General features: G+C 42.0%; 1 protein-coding gene across 2 annotated transcripts in view; it reads left to right on the top strand.

Annotated features, from left to right (window-relative positions):
- Positions 1-22,226, top strand: part of PARD3B (par-3 family cell polarity regulator beta) — a 959,988-nt gene that overhangs the window by 564,051 nt on the left and 373,711 nt on the right. For both annotated transcript variants that reach the window (XM_024564159.3, XM_053918986.1), the window contains exons 12-14: positions 3,913-4,083; positions 8,386-8,518; positions 16,416-16,515. In XM_024564159.3, coding sequence (XP_024419927.2) covers positions 3,913-4,083; positions 8,386-8,518; positions 16,416-16,515 — 404 coding nt within the window. The remainder of the gene's footprint in view (positions 1-3,912; positions 4,084-8,385; positions 8,519-16,415; positions 16,516-22,226) is intronic.

A 22,226-nucleotide genomic window follows, 5' to 3' on the forward strand; every position in this document is an offset into this window, starting at 1 on the left:
AGTGTCTCAGTGTGGTCAGGCTGCTATAACAAAATATCAGAGACTGGCCAGCTTATAAACAACAGAAATTTCTTTCCCACAATTCTGGAGGCTGATGCCTAATATCAAGGCACCAGCAGAGTAGATGTCTGGTGAGAAGCCCCTTTGGGTTGATAGATAGGCATCTTCTTGCTCTCACCTCACATGGCAGAAGGAGCAAGGGCATTAATCCCATTCATGAGGGCTCCATTCTCCTGACCTAATCACCTCCTGAAGGCCCCACCTCCTAATAACCTCACGTTGGAAGTTAGGATTTCGAAGTACAAATTTGGAGGGTTGGTGGGGGGCAGGGAGCAGAGACACAAGCATTCAGCAGAAAGGGATTTTCTTTAAACAAATGTAAGTATGTCCCAGGTTATAATGAAATAAATATCCTAAGATTACTGACTAATATCCTTAGATAGTTGAATTCACTTATGTGAAATCAGCTGATGAGAGTTAGCATCCTCATGCCTAAGTATTTACTTGAACATAATATTCACAGAAAAAAAATAAAACCATAAATACCTATTTTGCCTGTCAAAATTATTCCAAAGCAGAATAGACATACAGAATTGTGAGGGTTATTTGATGAGTGAGAAGTAATGAGCTCCTCATTGAATCAACTTCATTTTAGATCAAGACTAGCCCTAGATACGCAAGTATATGGAGCTGGATGGGTAAAGAGGTTGTTTTTTCTTCCTCCGCAAGTTTGCTTCCTTGCTCTGCCATCCCCGCCCCCCCGTGTACAGTCTCCTGCTTTCACATCTTTCTTCATCCGACTGGCTTTTGTGTAGGGTTCTGTCCCAGGGGATATCATGTAACGCATTGTCCTCCCTGGTTTTGAAAGTCTTTTTTTTTTTTCTTGAAACCCTACTGCTGTAGGGACTAGTCATGGTCACGTATGTACAAGACAGAGTGGTCAGCGAGTAGGTAACACTGAGAAGTCAGGGCTTGGGCTCTTCTGATCCAGCTCCAGCCTTAACCAGCTGAGCAAGTCCTGAGCTCAGTGGCTTCTCTTACGAGGAGTTCAATAAATGCTTAATCATCCTCTTTGACCATCACATTATCTATCTGTGCCCAAAAGAGGTTGGGCACACCGACCTCTACGGACACTTGCAGCTCTGAATTCTGCGATTATAATATGCTAAATGTGAGGACAACGTGGTGCCTGCTTCACCACCAATGAACTTACCCACCTTATAGAGAAAAGCACACGCCGATAGCAGCAGACAGGCCAAGCCTCCAAATGAGAGCGTGTGGGTTTTTGTCACGCCCACAGTTCTACGTGACACTTGGGATGAATGGGAATGTCTTCTAAAAAAAAAAAATCCCAGCCGCCCTGGGGTGACCTGCCCTGCCTTTGTGTCTGAGATTCAGATACAGCAAATATGTTCTACTTCAGTATAGTTCTGCATGCTTGAGACTTGGAATGTAGCTGCAAATAAAAGTGTGTGCTTAATACCTGTTGGTAAGAGATTATTTTACCAAAAGAAAAAAAAGTATGTTCTTATATCTCCTTTTCCCTTCGATACCTCTTCATGCAGCCCTCATCCCACATTTCGTGGAGAAGGTTCACAGGAGGTTACCAGGTGGGACCTCACTCAGATTTTATTCCCTTCATTCCACAGATACTCATAACATTTCAATCTTTATCTTTCTTCTTCCTGTTACACAGCATGGGGTGTCCTGCCAAGACTAAGCCTCTACAAATCCAACACTAGACCTCATTTCCTGTTAACAGAGCTGGGATCTTGATCCAACTCTTCTGCTTCCTCCTCCTCTTTAAAAACCACACACCCGTCTCCAGTCCTTCTGAAAAAGATCGTGTGACCCACCTAACCTCCTTCTCAAGATTCAGCCCGATAGTCCTTCCATTAAATGACGAAATAGAATAATTTCTTGAATCACATCTCACTTCACAGGACTGAACCATTAAGGTTGTTTTTGTCTTATCCTCATTTCCAGTAACCTTCATCTTATTCTCTATGTGCCTCGCTCAAAACAGATAACAGAAATGAAGCGATTTTGTTCTCTTTTGGCCTTTCCTGTAAATCTCATTTCCAGACTTGCTCCAAATTGGGGTAAAGGTTAAGTGGAGAGGGAAAACACGGGGAAGGGAGGGGGCATTACTCTGTTGAGGCAGCCCACTCAGACATGTTACAGCGGATTGTCCCCCACGTCTCCATCGGCCCCATTGCCTTGCTGTCTCAATGTCTTCATCCAGACGGCTGTGCCCCTTTGGGTAGCTCCTCAGGATCCCACGTGGCCAACACCCTGTCCAGCAGGTGGCTTCTGTGGTGGCTCTCTAGGAGGACGACAGCTCTCCAGAGCAGCTTTCACCCCTCGCCCTGTTCCCTGCCGTCCGCAGAGGAGCCTCCTCAGCCCATCTGCTACCACATCAGTCAAAACTTAGCAACCTGCGCACAGGATTTCTCCCCTGGAGCCGCATGCTTGGTCCTGTTGTTCACTGTGTACCTGCTTTTCTCCTTTCTTAAGGAAGTATTTTTCTTTCGCATTTCATTCTGTTCATTTGGACATGGATCCCAGATACTTCCAATTGCAAAACCCCTTAAATATTTCCCCTGCCCTCCTTCAGCATTGCACAGCTGTAGCCTAGAGAGGAGTAATGAGGGAGTTCCAGCTGAGAGACTGAGCACGAGGTTTATGAAACCTGACCTTGGTCTGGTGTGTCTCTGAGTTGCTTTTGTGACTTGGGGCAAATACCTTGCTTGCCTGCCTCAGTTTCCTTATCTGTGAAATGTGAACAAAAACATTAATCTACTTAACCTCTTGGAGTTCTGTGACTCCCTTGAGATAACTGATGGAAAAAAATCTCTGGCAAGGCAACCTGGTATGTGCACCTACTGTTATTTCTGTGAAATTTGTCAGCAGTGGCAGCATAACATCCCCAACACAGCATCTGTGCCTCTGAGCAAGAACTTTCGACCCTGGTGGAAAACAGGTATAAGACATAATTAATGTCTCTAATCTTACTGTTAATATGTTAAGCATTCCGCACCCCCAGGCAGTCTGTTGGGAACATACACCCTGGTCCCCTCAAGTACTTTTGTCGGCAGAGCTGGCTACTGCCAGACGCCCGTGTATGAGGGATTCCGGATGCAGATGACGGGGTGCTGGACTGAATTAGTCTAGAGTCCATCCGGGCAGCCTACGCTCATGCTGACGTTCCATTCCTTCCTGGAGATGCTGCACAAAAGTTCTCATCAGTCAGAACCTTCCTGCAAAAAGCTTGACAATCCCCTTTCCCAAGCTTTCCTGTCAGAAGACATCACAGCAAATTGGTCCTTCACTTCACAGCTCTGTGTTCTTTTGCAGACTAGCAGACTAGCAGCTTTGTGGTTGTGTCAGAGAAAATACCATGCGGATTTTTTTCCAGCACTGTTCAATAGAGCTAGCAACGATATCAGGAGACACATTACTATTGTCAAGCGCACGACATTTAAGCATGATGTCTCTCTGTGCCTGAAAACGCAAACCCTTGTTTCAAGTGATGTGACCACTTCCTTTTGTTGGCAAGCCCCCTTTCCTGGAGTCAGCAACATGGTCCCCGCCAGAGCAAACGGCAGGACCAGACGAGGTTAGCATGCTTGCCAAAGATTTCGGTAAGAGACATTATCCAAATGTCTACATTGTTGCATCTCAGGACCCAGAGATTTCTAAAAAATACTTTCACACAATTCATTCTGGTTTGTATTTGTGACTATTTGATAAGCTCCAGAACCTTTTTCTGCCACAGACAATAAATCATTCCTAATAGCTGAATATTTTTTTTCTAATTTCATATTTAAACTTGCACTTTTCCCTGAAGCAGCCACATGTCATCACCATACTTTTCTCTGTTTAATGTTGTTTTTCTTTCCTCTGCTCTAGGATGGTCGTCTGCGGATGAATGACCAGCTGATTGCAGTTAATGGGGAGTCCCTCTTGGGAAAGTCCAACCACGAAGCTATGGAAACACTTAGGAGATCAATGTCCATGGAAGGAAACATACGAGGGATGATCCAGCTGGTGATTCTGAGGAGGCCAGAGAGGCCGATGGAGGTGAGCAAATCTTTACTTTCCTCAGCAGATGGCCCCCTGAATAGTAAACTTGCATCACTAGTATGGTAGCTGGACTTACACTGATTCTGAAATTGGAAAAATATGCCCCAGAAGTTCTCTGATGGATTTATGTGGCGAACAGGTGGTTGTATATTTTAGGCAGAACTAGGAGGTGTAAAAATGTGCATATAAAGTAAGTAATTTATCAAATGTAACAGGTCCATATTTTCTAGTTTTCTTCCCCCAGAAATTCCTAGAGCTCTGGACTTTATGAATAAGGCTTTATTCACATACTAAATTATTGAAGTGTATAACTTCTTTATACACTTTTTGATTGATGTGTCAGCAGTGTCCGAATCAGAGGAAGTTCTTAATCAGAGACACAGCGCCCCGTGTGAAGACCGCTGCAGTACGGTCAGCTGTCTGTACTCTCCCCCGGGACGCGCCCACGGCTAGCACAGAACTGGGGCTCCGCTAATGCAAAATTTGATCCATGAAGCAAGCTGCTCGCTTCATGTTGTTAAATAAATGTTTTTAATTAAATAAATATACTTGAAATCTTCTATTATGTTTTATTAACTTTTTTAATGTAAGGGAAAATTTTACTTACACATGAAATATAAGTGTAAAATATTCTCGAATGCTAATGTTTCTAAACATTTCACTTACAATTATATAATTCTATTTATATTAAATAATTATAAAGCTAACACTTTTTTATCTATGAAGAAATTATTAAATGCTGTTAAAATTATTTTAAGGAGAAAAAAGTTCATAGTAGTCAATAAGTAAAGCATTAACAAACCACACATATGTTCTCTAAAACAAATCATGTTTGTAATACGATAATAAGCAAAGTTAAAATAGGATACTATTGAAACGTACTGCTATAAAATATTAGTTTTAATAATTAGTTCAACTTAGAAAAAATAAAGGGTTTTCAAACCCACAAGAGAAGACAGCAGTTTTGGGGTCCTCGAGTTGAAATCCCAGGCTGGCCATTTCCTGGCCACGCAAAGACACCCCTCATTGAGTGCTGGGACGTGAAGATGACAGATGCTTTTGTCTGTTGTATCCCTTAATATGTCCTTATTTCCCAGCACATCGTAGACACTTAGTGAATACTGTTGAATGAGTGAGTAAAGATTACACCTGAGCCTACTTCATCTGGAAGGGTAAGCTGAAGGAGTAAACCTGAACTGTGTCTTACTTTCTTATACTATCAGCCATTGGAAAGGAGCAACTGTACCTTTTTACTCCTCTGTACATAACCTTGTAAATGTTAAATAAATGTAAATTGGCCAATTACTGGAGACTATATATAATGAGCCAACTCAATTTCAACATTTGTGTCTGCTTAAGTGACAGAGAGGCTTCCATGAATATTTAATGGATTTTACTTATGTACATAGTTATAAAACCCGTATTTATTGCTTCCCTCCATGAGAGAGTTGGCTCCTTCATGGTGTAATTTGGTTCTTACTCTGGAGCCCCAGGACTTCACGGGACCCAGGAGTTGGAGATGGGCGTGAAGGATGACCACCTTGTCTGCACATCAGGGTATTTGATCTCACTTAAGACTTTTTTGGAAAAAAAAGATACCTAAACTAACAGAAAAGTCTGGAGGACAGTGCTGTAGAGTAGCACACCTGTGCAGATGGCAAAAGTAAAAAAAAAAAGCCCAAAATAGGTACTTTTGTAAGAGTTAGTTATCCCCCCACCGCTCATCTTCCCTAATTTTATGTGTTTCTCTGAAACATATGAATGCTTAGTGGTAAGAGTTCTGTATTTTGGCTCATATAGTTGAGACATTTTATCATTTTCATTCTCCTTTATTGTAGGTTTTTTTAGTCCTCACAGTCTGGGGTGAGTTGACAGTTACACCATTGGAACAAAGTACTGAACTTTCAGTTTGCTTGCCCGTCCTCAGAAATGACTCGTTAGTGCACCGTGCCCTAGGGAATCCGTTGTGCATAGGAAATGGGACAAAAAACAATTTTCCTCAGGACATTTAATCAAGATCCACTTTTAGTTTTCTTAATATTTACATGCTTTCCATGGGGAATAAGCAGGCATTTGACTCTCTCAGCTGTTGAGGATCATGTGGGAACCATGAAGATTAAAGAGCATTTTTTCTTTTAAAGACAGCTAATCTTTATTAAATTGGAAAAAAATAATCTGTAGCTATTTGATCTCCCCAATTGCGTGTCACTGTGTCAGAGCCTACACTCCACCCTCACATTGCTGGTGCGTTCCCCCGCCCCCAGCACCGTGGAAGAGCATCTGTAACCTAGAAAGGGGGTCTCCGCACGGCACATGCGTTCAGGCAGATCAGTTACACTTGGCAAGAGTGCCGTGATGGTTACTTGAACCTTATATTGATATAAAAATTGAAGAAGCTACTTAAGAAAAGTCAAAATATATAGTTGTTGGGTTATTTTCCCACATTACCCAGATGTACAAAATACGTAAACAGTTTTGATGAGGACCTTGCAAAGAATACATAATGAGCCCTTGATTGAATCAAAATCATTTTAAAACAGAAACGTGTTTTTCAAAGGATGAGCTTGAGGTTCAATTGTAATTCTATTTGAGCCTGGAGACTTGGTGTTAAAAAATGGGTTATGACCTGTTTTTTTCTTTCATCCCCCAAAACATTTCCCTTCGTGCTGCAAGCTCATCTTGGCAGAAGCAGAGTATGTTTAAAAATCCATTATATTTTTTATTGGCTGGGACGCTAATGGAGGGCTGCTCGACAGCTCTATTTTACAGGCTGAATACTTTAATTAGGCTGGTTACTGATCAGTTGTTGGGATATCGATTGTGTCATTTATCAAAGAGCTGGGAAAGTGGAAAAAAATTTTTTGTTGTTCTTGTTGTTAAATCAAAGCATGACAACAGTATGGTGATTACCAGAGGGAAGGGGGGTGAGGGAGGTAGAAGAGGGTAAAGGGGAATAAATGGTGATGGAAGGAACCTTGACTTGGGGTGCTGAACACCCAATGCAATATACAGATTATATATTATAGAACTGTACACCCTAAACCAAGTACTTTTGTTAACCAATAAATTCAATTAAAAAGTAGCATGAGGCAATGCAAGGTAAGTCCTACCTCTCCTGCCTGCCAGGGCTCCAGCGTTAACTTAAAAGAAGTTCTCTGAGTTCCAGCCTTGGTTTGCCTAGCAGCACAGAGGCAAGGGGTGTGGAAACACTGGATGTGGAAAAAGTGTGATAAGGCTTGACAAAATAGCTAAAGGAGCTCCAGCAGCTGAAAACACTATAATTATTAAGAATGCATAAATTGAATGTTCTAACCATTTTGTTTAACTGGCAGGATACTGAGTTTTTGAAACTGAAAAGGAAAGTATAAATCACATGCATGGTTTGGGCCAAATGCCTTTCTCAGAAGGAGAGAGCTTGGGGGCTCAGATCTTCGTTTCTGTTCATGGCACGTTCCTCTCACATGGTCAAGGGCACAGCCGCGAGATGGCTTCCAAGTGACTCCCTCGAAATCTGTTAGGAAGACACACAGTATGAGCAAGAACAGAACCCAGTCCTCTGTGATTCGTTCCCCTTGAACAAATAGCTCTCTATACTCGCCCCTCCTATTGCTTCTCCCACACCTGTGGAACATGGCTTGGGGGACGTTATTCTAGACAAGCAGTTTTAAGGCAACTTTCAATTTGTTTACAGACATTGAAGATAGGAGGGGGACATAAGGGGAAAACAAAGAAAAATGTCTCAGGAGGACCACAGCCTGGCGTTGTCATCGCACTTTGTTTTAAGCTCCTGGCCAAGAGACCCTGTGTCGGCAGCGGGACACACCCGTGACATTTCAGTGGCAAACGCGCGTGGGTTCTGACTTGTCCTGCAGCATTGTGCACTCAGTCGACAGGGAGAGAGGGGGAACCAGCTGGTTGGCAGAGAAACGTCCTTGGCATGAACTGTATTCTTGTGTTGACACTGCCGCAAGCTGTACTCCCAGATGGAAGAAAAATTGAAAGAAGCCAGTTGTAAATGGAGCGGGGGTGGGGGTGGTGGAGGGGAGAATAATAAAGTTAATCCTCTTTTGTGTTGGCTATCAGCACTGCTAATCCTCAGCACCACATTGTCAGTATTTTTTATTTCATATCCAAAGATGTTTTAACTCATAGGTCCACTTTGATTTTCCCCAATTGAGGATTTATATCCAATAGACTCTTGAAAGGTTATTAATAAATTGATCGTTCTTTTGCTTTGCTTTCATTGACGAGTTGGAACATAGTTAAAAAGCAGATGTAATTTTTATTTTCGTCCCTTAGGAGGCTGCAGAGTGTGGGGCATTTTCTAAGCCAACCTTTGAGAACTGTCAGAACTCTGTAACCGCCTACCGGAGACCCGATACCGGCACACTGCCCCCGTTCAGCGCGTACAGTCTGCAAGACAAACAGAGAGGTAAGGGTCTGTCCACTCTCATCCACTCACAGGGTGTGAGCAAACACCAGTGTGTTTTTATTTAGAAAAAAAGAAAGAAACAAAGAAGCAAAGGGGAGTTAATTAAAATAAGTGCAGACTGTGTTACTCTGAGTCGTGAACGGAGAGGTGGGTGGGAGAACTGACTCAGAAGTGAGAAGCAGATCCCTGGCACCGGCTCGGGCTTCAGTGACAGTTTCTGTGCTTGATGCCCCAAACACGGAGGGCTATGTGTAAAACAAACCATGCCTGGAGGAGCGAAATGGCAACTGTTATTTTTTTACAGTCTTTTAATATTGGAAGTTATGTATAAATTACTAAACTTAAAAAACTGTGTGGGCTGGTATTAAATCACTCAGTGGTCGTCACGAGTCACAGAGTTCTGCAGGGCTCCAGGGCGAGTGCGGGGAATCCCGTGAACTGACACCCCTCTGTGACAGTGGGGCGTCCCTGTCACGGCCTCACTGTGCTGTCCTTCCCTCTCGATCTGCTGTGGGCCACATTTCGAGCTGAGCTCTAGATGGAAAACACTGGGTGTTCATTCTTTGTGTTTCAAAAATTATACTTCAGGTCACCAAAAATTTCTTTGATTTCCCTGAATCTCCTTTCTGTAATAACGTTCATTTTTGTATTGTAAAAGCAATACATATTCATTACAAAAAAATAGAGAAAAACAATGAAAAGGAAATTCAATGTTAGACATATTTCTGTCAAAGATACTAATCAATAACATTTTTATGTATATGTTTCAAGTCTTTCCTTCATGCAATGTGTGCATATAAAGCGAAATGGAAGTGAATGTACTATATATAATGTTTAAGAAATTGCTTCTTTAATTAATAACACATTGTGCACACCTCACTATGTCCTTGAATATTCTACAGTATCGCATTCAGTAGCCGCATAGTGATCTGTTGAATGGAGTTGTTTATGTAATCAGTCCGTTATTTACACTTGAGACCTTAGCAGAAGTTAAGTATGTGGGAACAGTTTCTCAACTCTGAGATTAGTGCCGAGGTTTCCGTAGATCAAATTGTTCCATCAGCTTGGGATGCTGTTCCTCCCTCTGAATTCCTCCCTGTCAGGGTGAGCAGTAGCAGCAGCTGTGACCGCTTATTGTTTACTGGCTGTTTGATAGCGTGCTGAGCAATTTACATGCACCCTCGAAGTGGGTAATGTTATTATCCTGCTCTTACAGTTGAAGAAATGGAAAGTCAGAGAGAATAAACAGTGAACCCAAGACCACATACTTGATCCACACAGAGCCTGGATTCAACTCCTGTCGCTCTGACTCCGGCTTACTCCCGGAACCACAGCACGGGCCCTGGCTCACTTGGTCCCTTGAAACTGTTGAAATCCTTTTACCTGATACTAAAATGTCCATTAGAAGCAGACCTTACCTTTATCAGATGAAGAAATGCTCAGTATGCCTCTTCCTAATTTTTTTTTTAAAAACCCTGCATTTATTCAGAGTACTTGGGGAAATGGTGCGTTCTGAAAGAAAGGCTCTACATTTAGCTCATGTCAATCTAATATTTTATCATTAGCTCAAATGAAGACACCAAATATCAACTTACTTTATTTTTAAAAATATATTATTTATTTATTTTTAGACAGGGGAAGGGAGGGAGAAAGAGAGGGAGAGAAACATCAATGTATGGTTGCCTCTCGTGTGCCCCCTACTGGGGACCTGGCCCACAACCCAGGCCTGTGCCCTGACTAGTAAATCAAACCAGCAACCCTTTGGTTCACAGGCTGGCCCTCAATCCACTGAGCCACAGCAGCCAGGGCCAGTATACCTCTTCTTGTCTTCTTACAAATTAAAATTTTTCTTGACAAAGCAAGATCCCCACCCGAGCCTTTATGTCCCAGCAGCAGGAGAACCTGGGGAAGGGACAGCTAGTTTTCCATAGAGGAAAACAGCCTCCTCCACACCGTAACCATATTAAAACATCCCACCGTGATACGATTTGGTCATTTAATTCTCAAGCAACATGTTCAGCGACAATCCGAGTTCAGGATTTTATTCCTAATTATACCAGTAACATCCACAGCAACATTGCGTTGTTTCATTTTCACTACCCATAAAATATTGATGCTGAAGTGATAATTACACAGTATATTTTTAGACGACATTGAAATAGTCAAGGAAATTGATAATATCTAGGAAGGATTACAAAGGCTAAAATAATGAAACTACAGAGCTACATAAAGTGTAAGACTACAACCAGAAAAATTTTTAAATAATAAAGTATACTCAAAACAATGTGCTAAAAACATAATGTAGGGATATTTTGGAACATCAATAGAATGTTCAGAGTTTGTATTTCCACTGAATAATTGGAGTTCTTTAGGCGTAAGTGGCCACAGACACCCCCTGGGAGTTTCTGTCTCTTCCTCCTGAGATGTAGAATCAGGTGGAACAGTGTTGCCACCAATGAAAACCCAGGCAGATGAGCTGCCTACAAGTTTCCTTTAACACTCACTGCCCTGACCTCCGCTTTCTAAAGTAAACATTAAAAAAAAATCCAGTTCTTTCAAGAAGTGACTCACTAAATGTCATTTCTTAAAAATCAGAGAACATCTATTTTGTTATTTTCTTACATATCTGTGATATACTGTGTTATAAGAACTAGGCCTATAAAGGATAGACTCATTAAACTTTAATTGTAAGAGGCCAGTAGATAAAACTCTCTTACTTTTTATATAAGCTTATTAACTTAGAGGTAAAAAATATAGAGCAGAATTTATAAACATGCTGCTCTAGAAGAATGTCATGATCATCACCTCTTTGTAATATTAATACCATTTGAGATTTTGAGAATCACTGAGGGTTCCTGAGTCTCAGATGTATGGGAGGTAGCAATAGGTCACTGAGACTCATGAAACCTGAGTGACTGTTGATTCACCAAGACCAACTTTTTAAAGGAGCTCTTTTAGCAAAACAAGATTGATTTGACAAAATGTAATGTCTAGTGAGAAGGGGAACTGTTACAGCCAAAACATTAACTTTTTTTCTTCCTTTTTTTCCTTTCCTTTGTATATTTAAAAACCCAATGTTGATACGCTGTGTTCCATCTATTTTCGTAATAATAGTGCATACCACCCACAGTTCCACAGTTATTTTTTATACATACATATTCCTGTCAAGCTGTTACACAGAAAAGGCATTTTTAGAACTAACATTTGTAGAAATTGTAACACCATAAAATTCACATTTGTGTTGGGGAATTGCTAGCGATGCCCGCAGTGGAAAAAGTGTGGTGTGCCAAGATGGTAATAAGGATGGAGGTGGCGTCCCAGGGGGTTAGTGTAAAATCCTATTAGGCATTTGAATGGTAATGAAGTCCACCAACACTGTATTTTCAGAAGAATCTGGCTGGCAGATCTCACCGCAGGCTGAGCAGTAACCTAAGCGCAGTTCGCCTCCGGTTTGTTTTGTCCTCTCCTCTCCTGGCTCTTGTCACCCCTCTCGTGCCCTGCTCCCGCCTCCCCTCCTTTCAGCTCATATTCGCCCCAGCCCCTGCCTCAGTCCCTCATTGCCCCAAGACTGCCCATGGTCACCCACTGAGGTCTCCTTTAAGCCTTTCATCTCTACCCCAAATCAAACGTTTAATTCTAAGTGCTGTCCCACCGAATCCGTGTTCCCTGGAGTCCTGGGAGGAAACACATGTGAGGATAATTATCCCTAATGTGTCTTTTCCTGGGAACCAGCCTATATCCACCCTCCGAAGCATGTAAGGCACTGCCTCTACAGTGGGGATGAGAAGTTGAATTACACTTTTCAGTTCGACTGATGTTTACTGGATACCTCCACTGTGCAGAGTACGCTGGCAGGGATGCCAACGGTGAATACACTGCTGTTAGCGTCAAGAGCGGTCTAAAGCAGGGGTCAGCAAACGTCACCTGTGAAGGACCACACAGTAGGCTTTTAGGCTTTGGGGGCCACAGAGTCTCTGTTGTCATTCCTTAAATCTGCCAGCCACAGGCAGGACTTCGGTGAATGGGCGTCACTGTATTTAATGTAACTTTAGGTATGAAACAGATGGTGGGCAGGTTTTCAGCCAGAGTGGAAGCTTGCTGAGCCATTGTCTAAAGTCACCACCCTTTTACCCACTTTTTTTCCCTGATCTTGCCCTGGCAGGATGGATTCCGTATAACAAGTAACAGTAAAAGATGTTGAAAAAAATAAAGGTCATTTGGTCATCAATGGAGCGGTGACTGCAGGGCGCATTGTCAACATTCACAGGCATACGTGTACAGGGGTGGGCAAACGTAGGTTTACAGTAGAGAGTGTGTGGAACACAGAGTTTATTCCTGCTTTATTATTCATTAATTATTGCATTACTTTCCATATGAACAACTGTAAACCTACTTTTGCCCACAATTGTAGAATGACCATCAAGACTCACACTCAATAAAATCAAGAAATATTATTAATAAGAAATAAGAATTCCAGATTTTCACACTGATATAGGGCTTAACAAAGATATTTGGACCAAGGGAAAATATATATATATTTCTTACAACCTCTGATTATGTTGTTTAAAAATGTACCAAAGACAAAAAAAATCAACCAAAAAGATACTTACCTTCTGTTCCTATCACTACCTTAAAAACAAATAGGTTGTTCATGTAAATTAATTAAAAATTAAGGATAGTGATTATAATAAAGCTTAAAGTGGCCAGAGAAGGTGCTGAAGCAGAGATGGAAGAGGAGAAAAATAAATATAGATAAATAGATGACAAACCAATAGCTTACTCACTACAAAAGCAATATGTAATAAATGTTATACAGAAATTATTTTCCAAAATATTAATAGAAAAACCCAAATGTCAGTGGATTAAGACAGTGAGAGTATATTTCTTTAATTTTTAATTTTTAATTTTTTTAAATTGTAGTTTACCTTTAATATTATTCTGTATTAGTTTTAGGAATACAGCCTACTGGTTAGATAATCCTGTACTTTACAAAGTATTTCCCCCGATATTTCCAGTGCCCCCCTGGTGCCACACAGTTATTACAATATCATTGGCCGTGTTCCCTACGCTGTGCTTTACATCCCTGTGACTGTTTTGTAAACCACGAATCTATGCTTCTCAATCCCTTCCCCTTTTTCACACAGCCTCCCAAGCCCCTTCTCCTCTGGCAACCACTAGTCTTTTCTCTATATCAATGAGTCTGTTTCTGTTTTCTTCACTCAAATCACATCCCAGTCGGGTTTAGCAGCAAGAGGCAGGGGGATGTTCTCTCTGCTGAGACTAAGGGACTCGGGCTCCTTCCATTGGTAGCTGAGCCATCTTCTAGGGCCTCCTCTACCTGTGCTTGTAGCTGGGAAGAGAGAGAAGGTGGAGAAGGTACGCCCTTTCCTATCCGTTGAGACTGGGGATGACATTCATGACAGTAACTCACATTCTGTTGGTAAGAGCTAGTCTAATTACAGAGTGGGCAGGGATATGGGGTCTTGAGTGTAGGTGTGTGCCCAGGAAGGAAGGAGCAGCACAGACCCAGTGAGCACCAGAATTCTCTGCCACTGTTAGTTACAGAGAATGGTGAAAGTTCCATTCTCAGGGCAATGGTGAAAGTTCCATAGAGAAGGCGGTACTTGAGGTGGACGTTGGAAGAAGGGTGAGGCTTTGATTGGTGGAATAAGCTTTGTAATTGTATAAGAAAAACATGAAGCAGGAAAGCCCAGGCTTGTGGCTGGGGAATAGTGCAGACTCCTAGGTGGCTAATGTGTAGTGGAGATGAAAGTGGCAGCCAGGGACATAGACCTTATTCTGTAGGCAATTGTGTAACTGAAATGTTTCTGAGCATATGAGTTACATGGTCGCAGGCATCATTACCCCCAGCATGGAAAATGAACTGAGAATTTGAGGGTAGAAAAATCAGAGCCAGCAGGGAAGACGCAGTCCCAGTATGTCACCGGTCCCCAGTTTGCATTGTAGTCCTTCTGCTCTGCTTTCCTCAGCAAGTCTCTCTGGCTGCCTGACGGCTGTCATATTACCAAGTGAATGGCTACTGGGGGAGGAGGGCAGTGTGGGGGACAATGCTGGCCACCTTTGGTCATTATGCTTCTGTGCCCTGGTCATCTTAGTTATCAGATTCCTGCTCGAAGCCTCATTCCCAAGGCCATGTCAGCACTGCCAGAGAACCACCTCCATTTTATACTGTTCCCTGGGGCAGAGCTTGGAACCAGTTCTTGCCAGGTGTGTGTGTGTGTGTGTGTGTGTGTGTGTGTGTGTGTGTGTGTGTGTGAGAGAGAGAGAGAGAGAGAGAGAGAGAGAGAGAGAGAGAGAGAGAGAGAATAAGGGATTGGCTCATTCATTTATGGAGGCAGACAAGTCCTAAGATCTTTGAGGTGAAGTGACGAGCTGGAGATCTTGGAGAGCCCACGATGCAGTTCCAATCTAAAAAGCAGAAGTCTCAAGACCCAGAAAGAGCTGATGTTTCAGTTTGAGGCCAAAGGCAGGAAAAAGCTGATGTCCCAGTTTCAAAAGGTCAGGAAAGAATTCTCTTCCACTCAAAAAAGTGTTAGTATTTTTTGTTCTGTTCAAGCCTTCAACTGATTGGATGAGGCCCACCCACATTAGGGAGGGCAGTCTCCTTTATTCTGTCTACTACTTTAAATGTCAATCTCATCCAAAAAACAGTCTCCCAGAGACACCAAGAATAATGTGTGACAAAATATCTATGTGCCCCATGGCCCAGGCTAGTGACATAAAATTTACCATCAAACCTGACATGGGCAAGTCAAAGTTCTGTTACCAGCAGCACTTTTCAAGGACAAAGAGCCTTTTTCTTGGTCCAGAAATCAAGAACAAATAGGATGCATTTTTTACCATCTCTCTAACTGTAATAGCTATAAGGTAGGGTTCGTGATGTATAGAATAATAAATCCTTTATTTGCTTATTAGCACTTCGCATTTATAAATCACTGCTTGACTATGCAGCATCTTACATAATCGTCATACTCCTCCAACAAAGGTATCCTTATCCCTACTTTATAGTCCAGAATCCAAGACTCACAGAATTTGGACCATTTGCCCAAGTTAAAACAGTATTAGGAGCCACGATGGAAAGCATGCAGTCTTGCCCCACAAACTATACTCTCACCCAGGATGCTCGCTAATGCTTTTTATTTAATATTTAATTATTTAATAATGCTAATTATTTAATATTGTCGTTTGAGATAAGCATTAAATGACGTAACATACAGGATACACAGCACACTGATACACAAAAAAGATCTCCACAATAATATCCAGGATACCTGTCTAATTTTTTTTTTTTTTAGGATAGGCTGAAAAGTACACATTTTTGGTGAGTGGGAAAACCAGAATTCAGACCCCACTGTTTTGCTCCCACGGCCCCAAATCCAGGAGTTTTGATTATGAAACACGCATAAAGAACGTTTTTCCCTCCACTGTGTCTAAATGGTTAGTAGATATACTGTATCTCATGATTTTTTAAGTAGGTTTTGTCATTAAGGCAAATGCTTAAATCACCATATAATCCAGAGCATTCATTATGGAGTCTCGTTTACAAAACTGTTGTCGTGAGAGGAATGGCTTTGTTAATCTCCCACAAATCACAAGTAATGAATGTGTGTCAGCCTTTCGTACGTTGGAAAAGGCAGCAAAGATGCGTGGACTTGCCACGAGCTGCCCGCAGGTCACCGGCGTAAAAACATGTTAGCGGGCTCAGATTTCTCAGTCCAGGCTGCATTAGCTCTCCTACAAATCCTTCTGTTCCATGGATTTCAAGGTTGGTTCATGTGTTGGTGAAAATTGTGTCTGAGCGTTGGACTGAAGCAAAACCAGGCACTGACAATTCTGCCTCCAGTTTCCGACAGCTTCATTTGTTCTTTGTCCACAGAGCCGTGGCCTCCCCGTGACGGATGGGCCGAGGGCGGAGCACCACCTTCTCCACCACCACAGCCCGTTCTGGAACTGGGCCTCGAGGATTACAGCCACAGGTATCGATAAAATGATAGACCATAAATGTTCCTCGTTATGGCTTTTCTGGGAAAACCCAGCAACCTTATTTTAACTCTCTTTCCTTCTAGAATGGAGATCTCATAGGGTCTATAATTCCTTTCCAGTGAAAGCTTCTCATACCTGAAAGCTTTGATTGTTTGTATTTTGCTTCCTGGAACTTGTTAAGATTCATCATATTATAAAATATTTAAGAAAATTGTTGAAATGTCTTTTGTCCATTTAAAAACTAGAACAGTGGACATCAAAGAAAAATATGGGAAAATATAAAACAAAACTGAGAAGATATAATTATTGGGTTTTTTTTTCTTTATTTATAATTGGCAAACCCTAAAGGTATTTTAAAAATAGCTGTTCCAAGAAAATTAATGGAATCTAAAAATTAAAGCAATACCATATAAATCTAAAATATTGAAAAGTGCCCACTGTTATGTGCATTCAGTAATAGAAACCAAAAAAAATCAATGTTTTTTAGACTCACACAAGCATGAAAGAAAGAGATTTACTAAGCATACACACCGTTTGACTAGTGGAATTCATAGATTTTGTTCTTCTGATGAGTTTTAAAAATCATTAAATTGCCCCTTTGCTATTTTCTGTATTTATTATGGCTGTTAAAAACTGTGTATTTTATTCCATTCTATGTCCCATGATAATCCTGTGAAATGTTTTTTTCATTTTTCTTGCAGCCATGCTAGTGTTATTCCTATTATATACCTTTTACTGCAGTCTGCTAGAAATAAAGCAACACAACAAGAGTGTAGCTGACTTCATTAGCTGGAAGCTTCCCTACATTTACCTGTCTCTGAGTCCTACATGTTTGCAGTCAGTTGTCTTACTCAAAGACAATTTCACAAACTAGATTAATCATCGCAATAATGTTCCAGATCAGTCAGTATCTCCGGGGGTTTCTTGAAAGAATATCTGGACATATTTAATTTTGTTCATTCATTTCCATTTCCTGCCTCAATCCTGAATCAAACATGGCCGACTGGTGGCATTAAAAATTCTATTTAAAAAATAATTTTATACATTCTACTTCAGTGTTTATCATGGGTACACACGCAAAACTGCGGGCATAGAGCAAAGAAGGATCAGTTTTAACCCACACCCTCAAGATGATGGAAGGCTAGTAGGTAAAAGTGACAAGTAGAACACAGGGAACAAGGTGATATTTGCCAGAAGGTCGAAGTAAATGTTCTGAACATTTAAGGCAGAGGAGAATGCTTCCCGATGGAGCAGAGGAGAAAACGTTATGGAAAAACATGACATTTGAGCTGAATCTTAACATATGAGTAGGAGGTGGACATGAGATGAGCCCAGGAAGAAAGGGGATCTCGGAGAGAAAGAAGGGTAACAGGAATGGCATGGCGGTGGGAAAGTTAGTTGATCTGTACAACTTGTATCGTGGCTGATTGGCCAGAGGACAAAGCCCAGATGCAAGAATAAGTGACACAGATTTCATTCATTAGATGGTAAAATCTTCTTGCAGGGTTTCAGCAGGCAGGGTTTCAGCTCTCAGGCAGTAGCATGATATGACCCAGGTCTTAGCTGTGTGTAACATGGATTAGGCGAATGGAGGAGGGCTAATATTTACTAAAAACGCAGGCCCTTTGGATATCTTCTGAGGCAATCACAGTGAAAGGTACTGAGGACTTGCCCCAGGGAGGATGAGGAGGAGCCTTCAGATTGTCCCCAGAGAAAGGCTGTGGGCACTGCACCTTGGCTTGTGCAGCTGCTGAAGAGACGTGGACCTTTGTTAAGTTTCTCTATATTTCCTTGGGTTTGGGAAGGGTTAAGCTTTCTTTCAAACTATCCAGTCTCGTCCCTGGATCTGCTGGGCTTTGTGCCTTTATCCTATCCAGTCTGTTCCCCAGGTTTGTCTCCTTCCCTTTACGGTCGCCATTTCGGCTCCTACTGCATGTGCCTCAGGTGAAAGGACTTCCCCCTTAACCTGCCCATTGTTCCCCATTAATCCAGGGGAAGCTGTCTGTGTTCCTCTGGGTGATTGGAAAGCTAGTCTTTCCTGCCCACTCAGAGGTTAATCCATTTGGTGGAGTGATGGTGGCTATTCCCTGCAGAGCCTGGGAAACCCTAGTTTCCCAACTTCATCAGGCTCAGCCAGCTTTCTCACTTCTCTTTGTTAATACCTAACTAGTTGCCTATGCTAACAAGATTCTCAGAGGAGAGAGAGAGATTGAGCTAGAGTTCAGAGATGTCACAGAAATAGAATTATTAAGAATTAGCAACTGCCATTTTGGATGCTTCAATGTCTCCACAGTCTTCACGCCCCCGGCCCCCCCAGCCTTTCAGTAAAGCTCTGTCCTCCATGATCTTGAAAAACAGCTGCTATCAGCCCTGACTACTGTAAATGTTCATTACATGATTTGAAACAGTAACTTCTGTTTCTTTTGCCTCCTTTTGCTCCCTAACCCCTGTGTTTAGGTTTCTGTTCCCACCACTTTACCAGGATTGCTCTCTTAATAGTCAATGGTAATCTCCTTTCAATCAAAATTATGTTATTGTCTCAGGCTTTATTCTTTTTTTATTTTTCCATAGTATTAGATCATTAAGTCGTTAGTTTGCCCCCTCATCCTTTCAAAAGTATTTATGGAGCTCTAAGCTAGGCACTGCGGAACTCAGATTGGAGAACATCTATGCCCGTGGGGAATGCAGTCTCCTCTTGAACAGACAGACACACAGATCGTCGGGAAGCAGCCTGCTTCCTGAGCATTAGATACAAAATGCTGTTGGAAGCCAGAGGGATGGGCCACTAATTCTGCCTGCAGGTATCACGGAAGGGTTTACAGGAGAAGTAGTGTTGAAATGGTTCCTTGGAGAATAGAAACCATTATGGTTGGACTTACTGGGCAGAAAAGTGGTGGGAAGGGTAATTTAGGTTTAGAAAACCAAGGGGTGGGAGAGGGAAGTACAGGGTGTGTTCAGTATGGCGGAAGCATTTGGTATCTGGGGGAAGAGTCAGTGGGAAGGGCATTGTCTGTCATGCTCCATGAACACCATGCTTCTCCGGAGAGCAGTGGAGAAGCATTGAAGGGTTTCAAGCCTGGATGACAATATCAAGTCAAGTGAGTTGGATTGTGGGGGATGAGGGGATGGAAGAAGCCATAGACAAGCTTAGTGGCCTAGGAACTGGCAAAAGAAGAGAAGGGCTTGAATGAAGGGGAGAACAGCATGGTTGAAAAGGAAGAAACAGAGACAAAGACAGTTCTGAGTTGGAAGGAGCAAATCTAAAGCTTTGAAACTCTCTCCCTCCTGGGATCTCGTGACCTGCACCATCCTGCAAGCTGCCGCGTTGCCTAGGTGACCAGCAGCAGTGGGGTTTGGATGTGTGAAACTTGGGGTGGAGGAAAGATTGGAAGGGATCCAGGATGGCTGAGCAAACAAGGCTGGGAGGCTGTCCTGTCTGTCAAAGTAAATAAATAAATAAGTAAAAGTTGAAAGCCCTCTAAAAGGGAAAGTGATGCTTTAGGATGGAGCCAGTCTTATGAAGCAGAAAACTGCTGTTGCATGCGGAGTGCAAAGCAAATCTGATCCAATTGCATGCCTGCACTTTGAACCAAAATGAAATCAGGAATTTACTGGACTTATTTGTGCTATGATGCCAATGATTATTAGACAAAAGTTTAGAGTATGTGCGTCTAAGTAAAAAGTGAGTAAATGTAAAGGAAAGATATTTTCCTACTGTGATATCTCAGGGACAGTTTCAGGCAAATTAACAGCAGACAGAATGTTATTGAGTTTTATTTACAGTTTATTTAATTTATTTTTATTTTTTTTATCCTCACTGGAGGACATGCTTATTGATTTGAGAGAGGAAGGGAGGGAGGGAGATCAGGAGGGAAACATCAATGCAAGAGAAAAACATCGATCGATCGCCTCTCATACACCCTCCAACAGGGGACCTCTTGTCCATGCCCCAGTGGGGGACTGAACCTGCAAAGTAGGCATGGAACCCTGACTGGGAATCAAACCCATTACCTTTCAATTTATGGGGAGCTCCAACCAAGTTAACCACACCAGCAAAGGCATAGTTTTATTCTGTTTAGATGATACTTGGTTATTCTCCACTTGTTCCTATTCCCCTCTATCTTGCTTCTCTCTCACTTCTCTCTCTGTTCTCCTCCCCCGCCCCTACAATACACACACACAACCTGCACCTACTCTCACAAATATATCCCATTGTGGAAGCCTATTCACGGACACGTGAGGCTTCCGACAATTTTTTGGCATGCCCCTCCGAATCTTCCTCCCCGTTTTTATTTCAGCCAGTTCTCCGTGGACGTTCACGGCTGCTCTTACTCGTCTTTCTCACTCCTGCCTTGTGCCCGCATTCAGGACACTGGCACGTGTTGCACGCTACTCTTATTCACTCGTTATGCAGCATAATTTGACCGTATCATTGCTAGTTGATAGATGCCCTGGTTGTTCATGCTAAAAGCACGGCCTTTATCTAAGACATGCCTTTGGCCTGCTGTCAACGTCCAGCCTCCCGCAGCACCCACGGCGGCCACTCAGCCTTGAGCCCATGCTAGCCCCTCAAAACTAAAATATGTCCTGTTGTATATTTAATCACTGTGTCACTCTCCCACTGGAAGAACTTTGAATATGTAGCCTAAAATTGAAAAGTGTTTTGCTAGTCTAACTTCCATGTCTAAAATATTTTCTCATTAGCTCCTTCAATACTACACTCCTTGTTTAAGTGCACTCTATGCTCACACGGGCTTTAACCCCACCGTGCCTCACACTGCACTTTCTTCGCTCCTTAAATACCTGCCAATCTGATGTCAGCACTATTTTGCCTTATACCCATTGGTACCATTGCGAGAGGGATAATTCTATTGAAGGTTCTTAAAGTACACTTGGTCACATTCAAGACAATGGCAGCAGGTGTATATATCACTGTGGGTTACCTTAATGTACTATGCATATATAGGTATACATATACATATATATGAATATTTATTACATGCCTATGTACAAAGCAGCTTTTTATTTCTTTGACCATCCTTGATTTTCAACATTTCTACAAATGGAAATTCACTTTGTTGAGACAGATCCTTACTCAATGTTACTGCATCAAGTTCATTGCCACTTTTTTTTTTTTTCCTAATAGGGACAGGGATAATTGTCTCCCAAGAGTGATTTGAAAATTTGACTTCTTGTTCTTAATTTGTCAATTAATGCCTAGTTTACTAAAGTAATCTAAGACAGTGAAGTGGGTTCACTAGTTACTCATTTGGGTAACTAGTGAATCGACTATGGGAATCTACCCATTTGAGTAAATGTTACTCATTTGGGTAGATTCCCATAGTCTGCCTTGAGCAGAAGACTTTCAATGCAGTGCGACCTAAGTTTGAATGAGGATTACTCCTGTTGGCCTTACACCTTCTCCCTAAAGGCTTTCACTGTAACACATGGCATCTGTTTTGATGAACTCTTTGGTTCTCCTTTATTTCATGATACGCACCACTCTACTGAAACAAAAGCAAACCCAAAATGCAAGAAGCATAAGAGCCTGAGCAAATCTATACTAATGGGAAAGTTTCGATTTCTTTGGATTCAGGATCTACAACAACCTGTGCCTCAGGTTGGCCACCATTTTAGGCAAAGTTTTTGTGGCTCTGGGAAAAGTTCAAGAAACCACGGTACTGTTCCTGACTTTGCCACTGGC

Source organism: Desmodus rotundus, chromosome 2 (genome assembly GCF_022682495.2).
Source record: "Desmodus rotundus isolate HL8 chromosome 2, HLdesRot8A.1, whole genome shotgun sequence".
Taxonomy (NCBI): domain Eukaryota; kingdom Metazoa; phylum Chordata; class Mammalia; order Chiroptera; family Phyllostomidae; genus Desmodus; species Desmodus rotundus.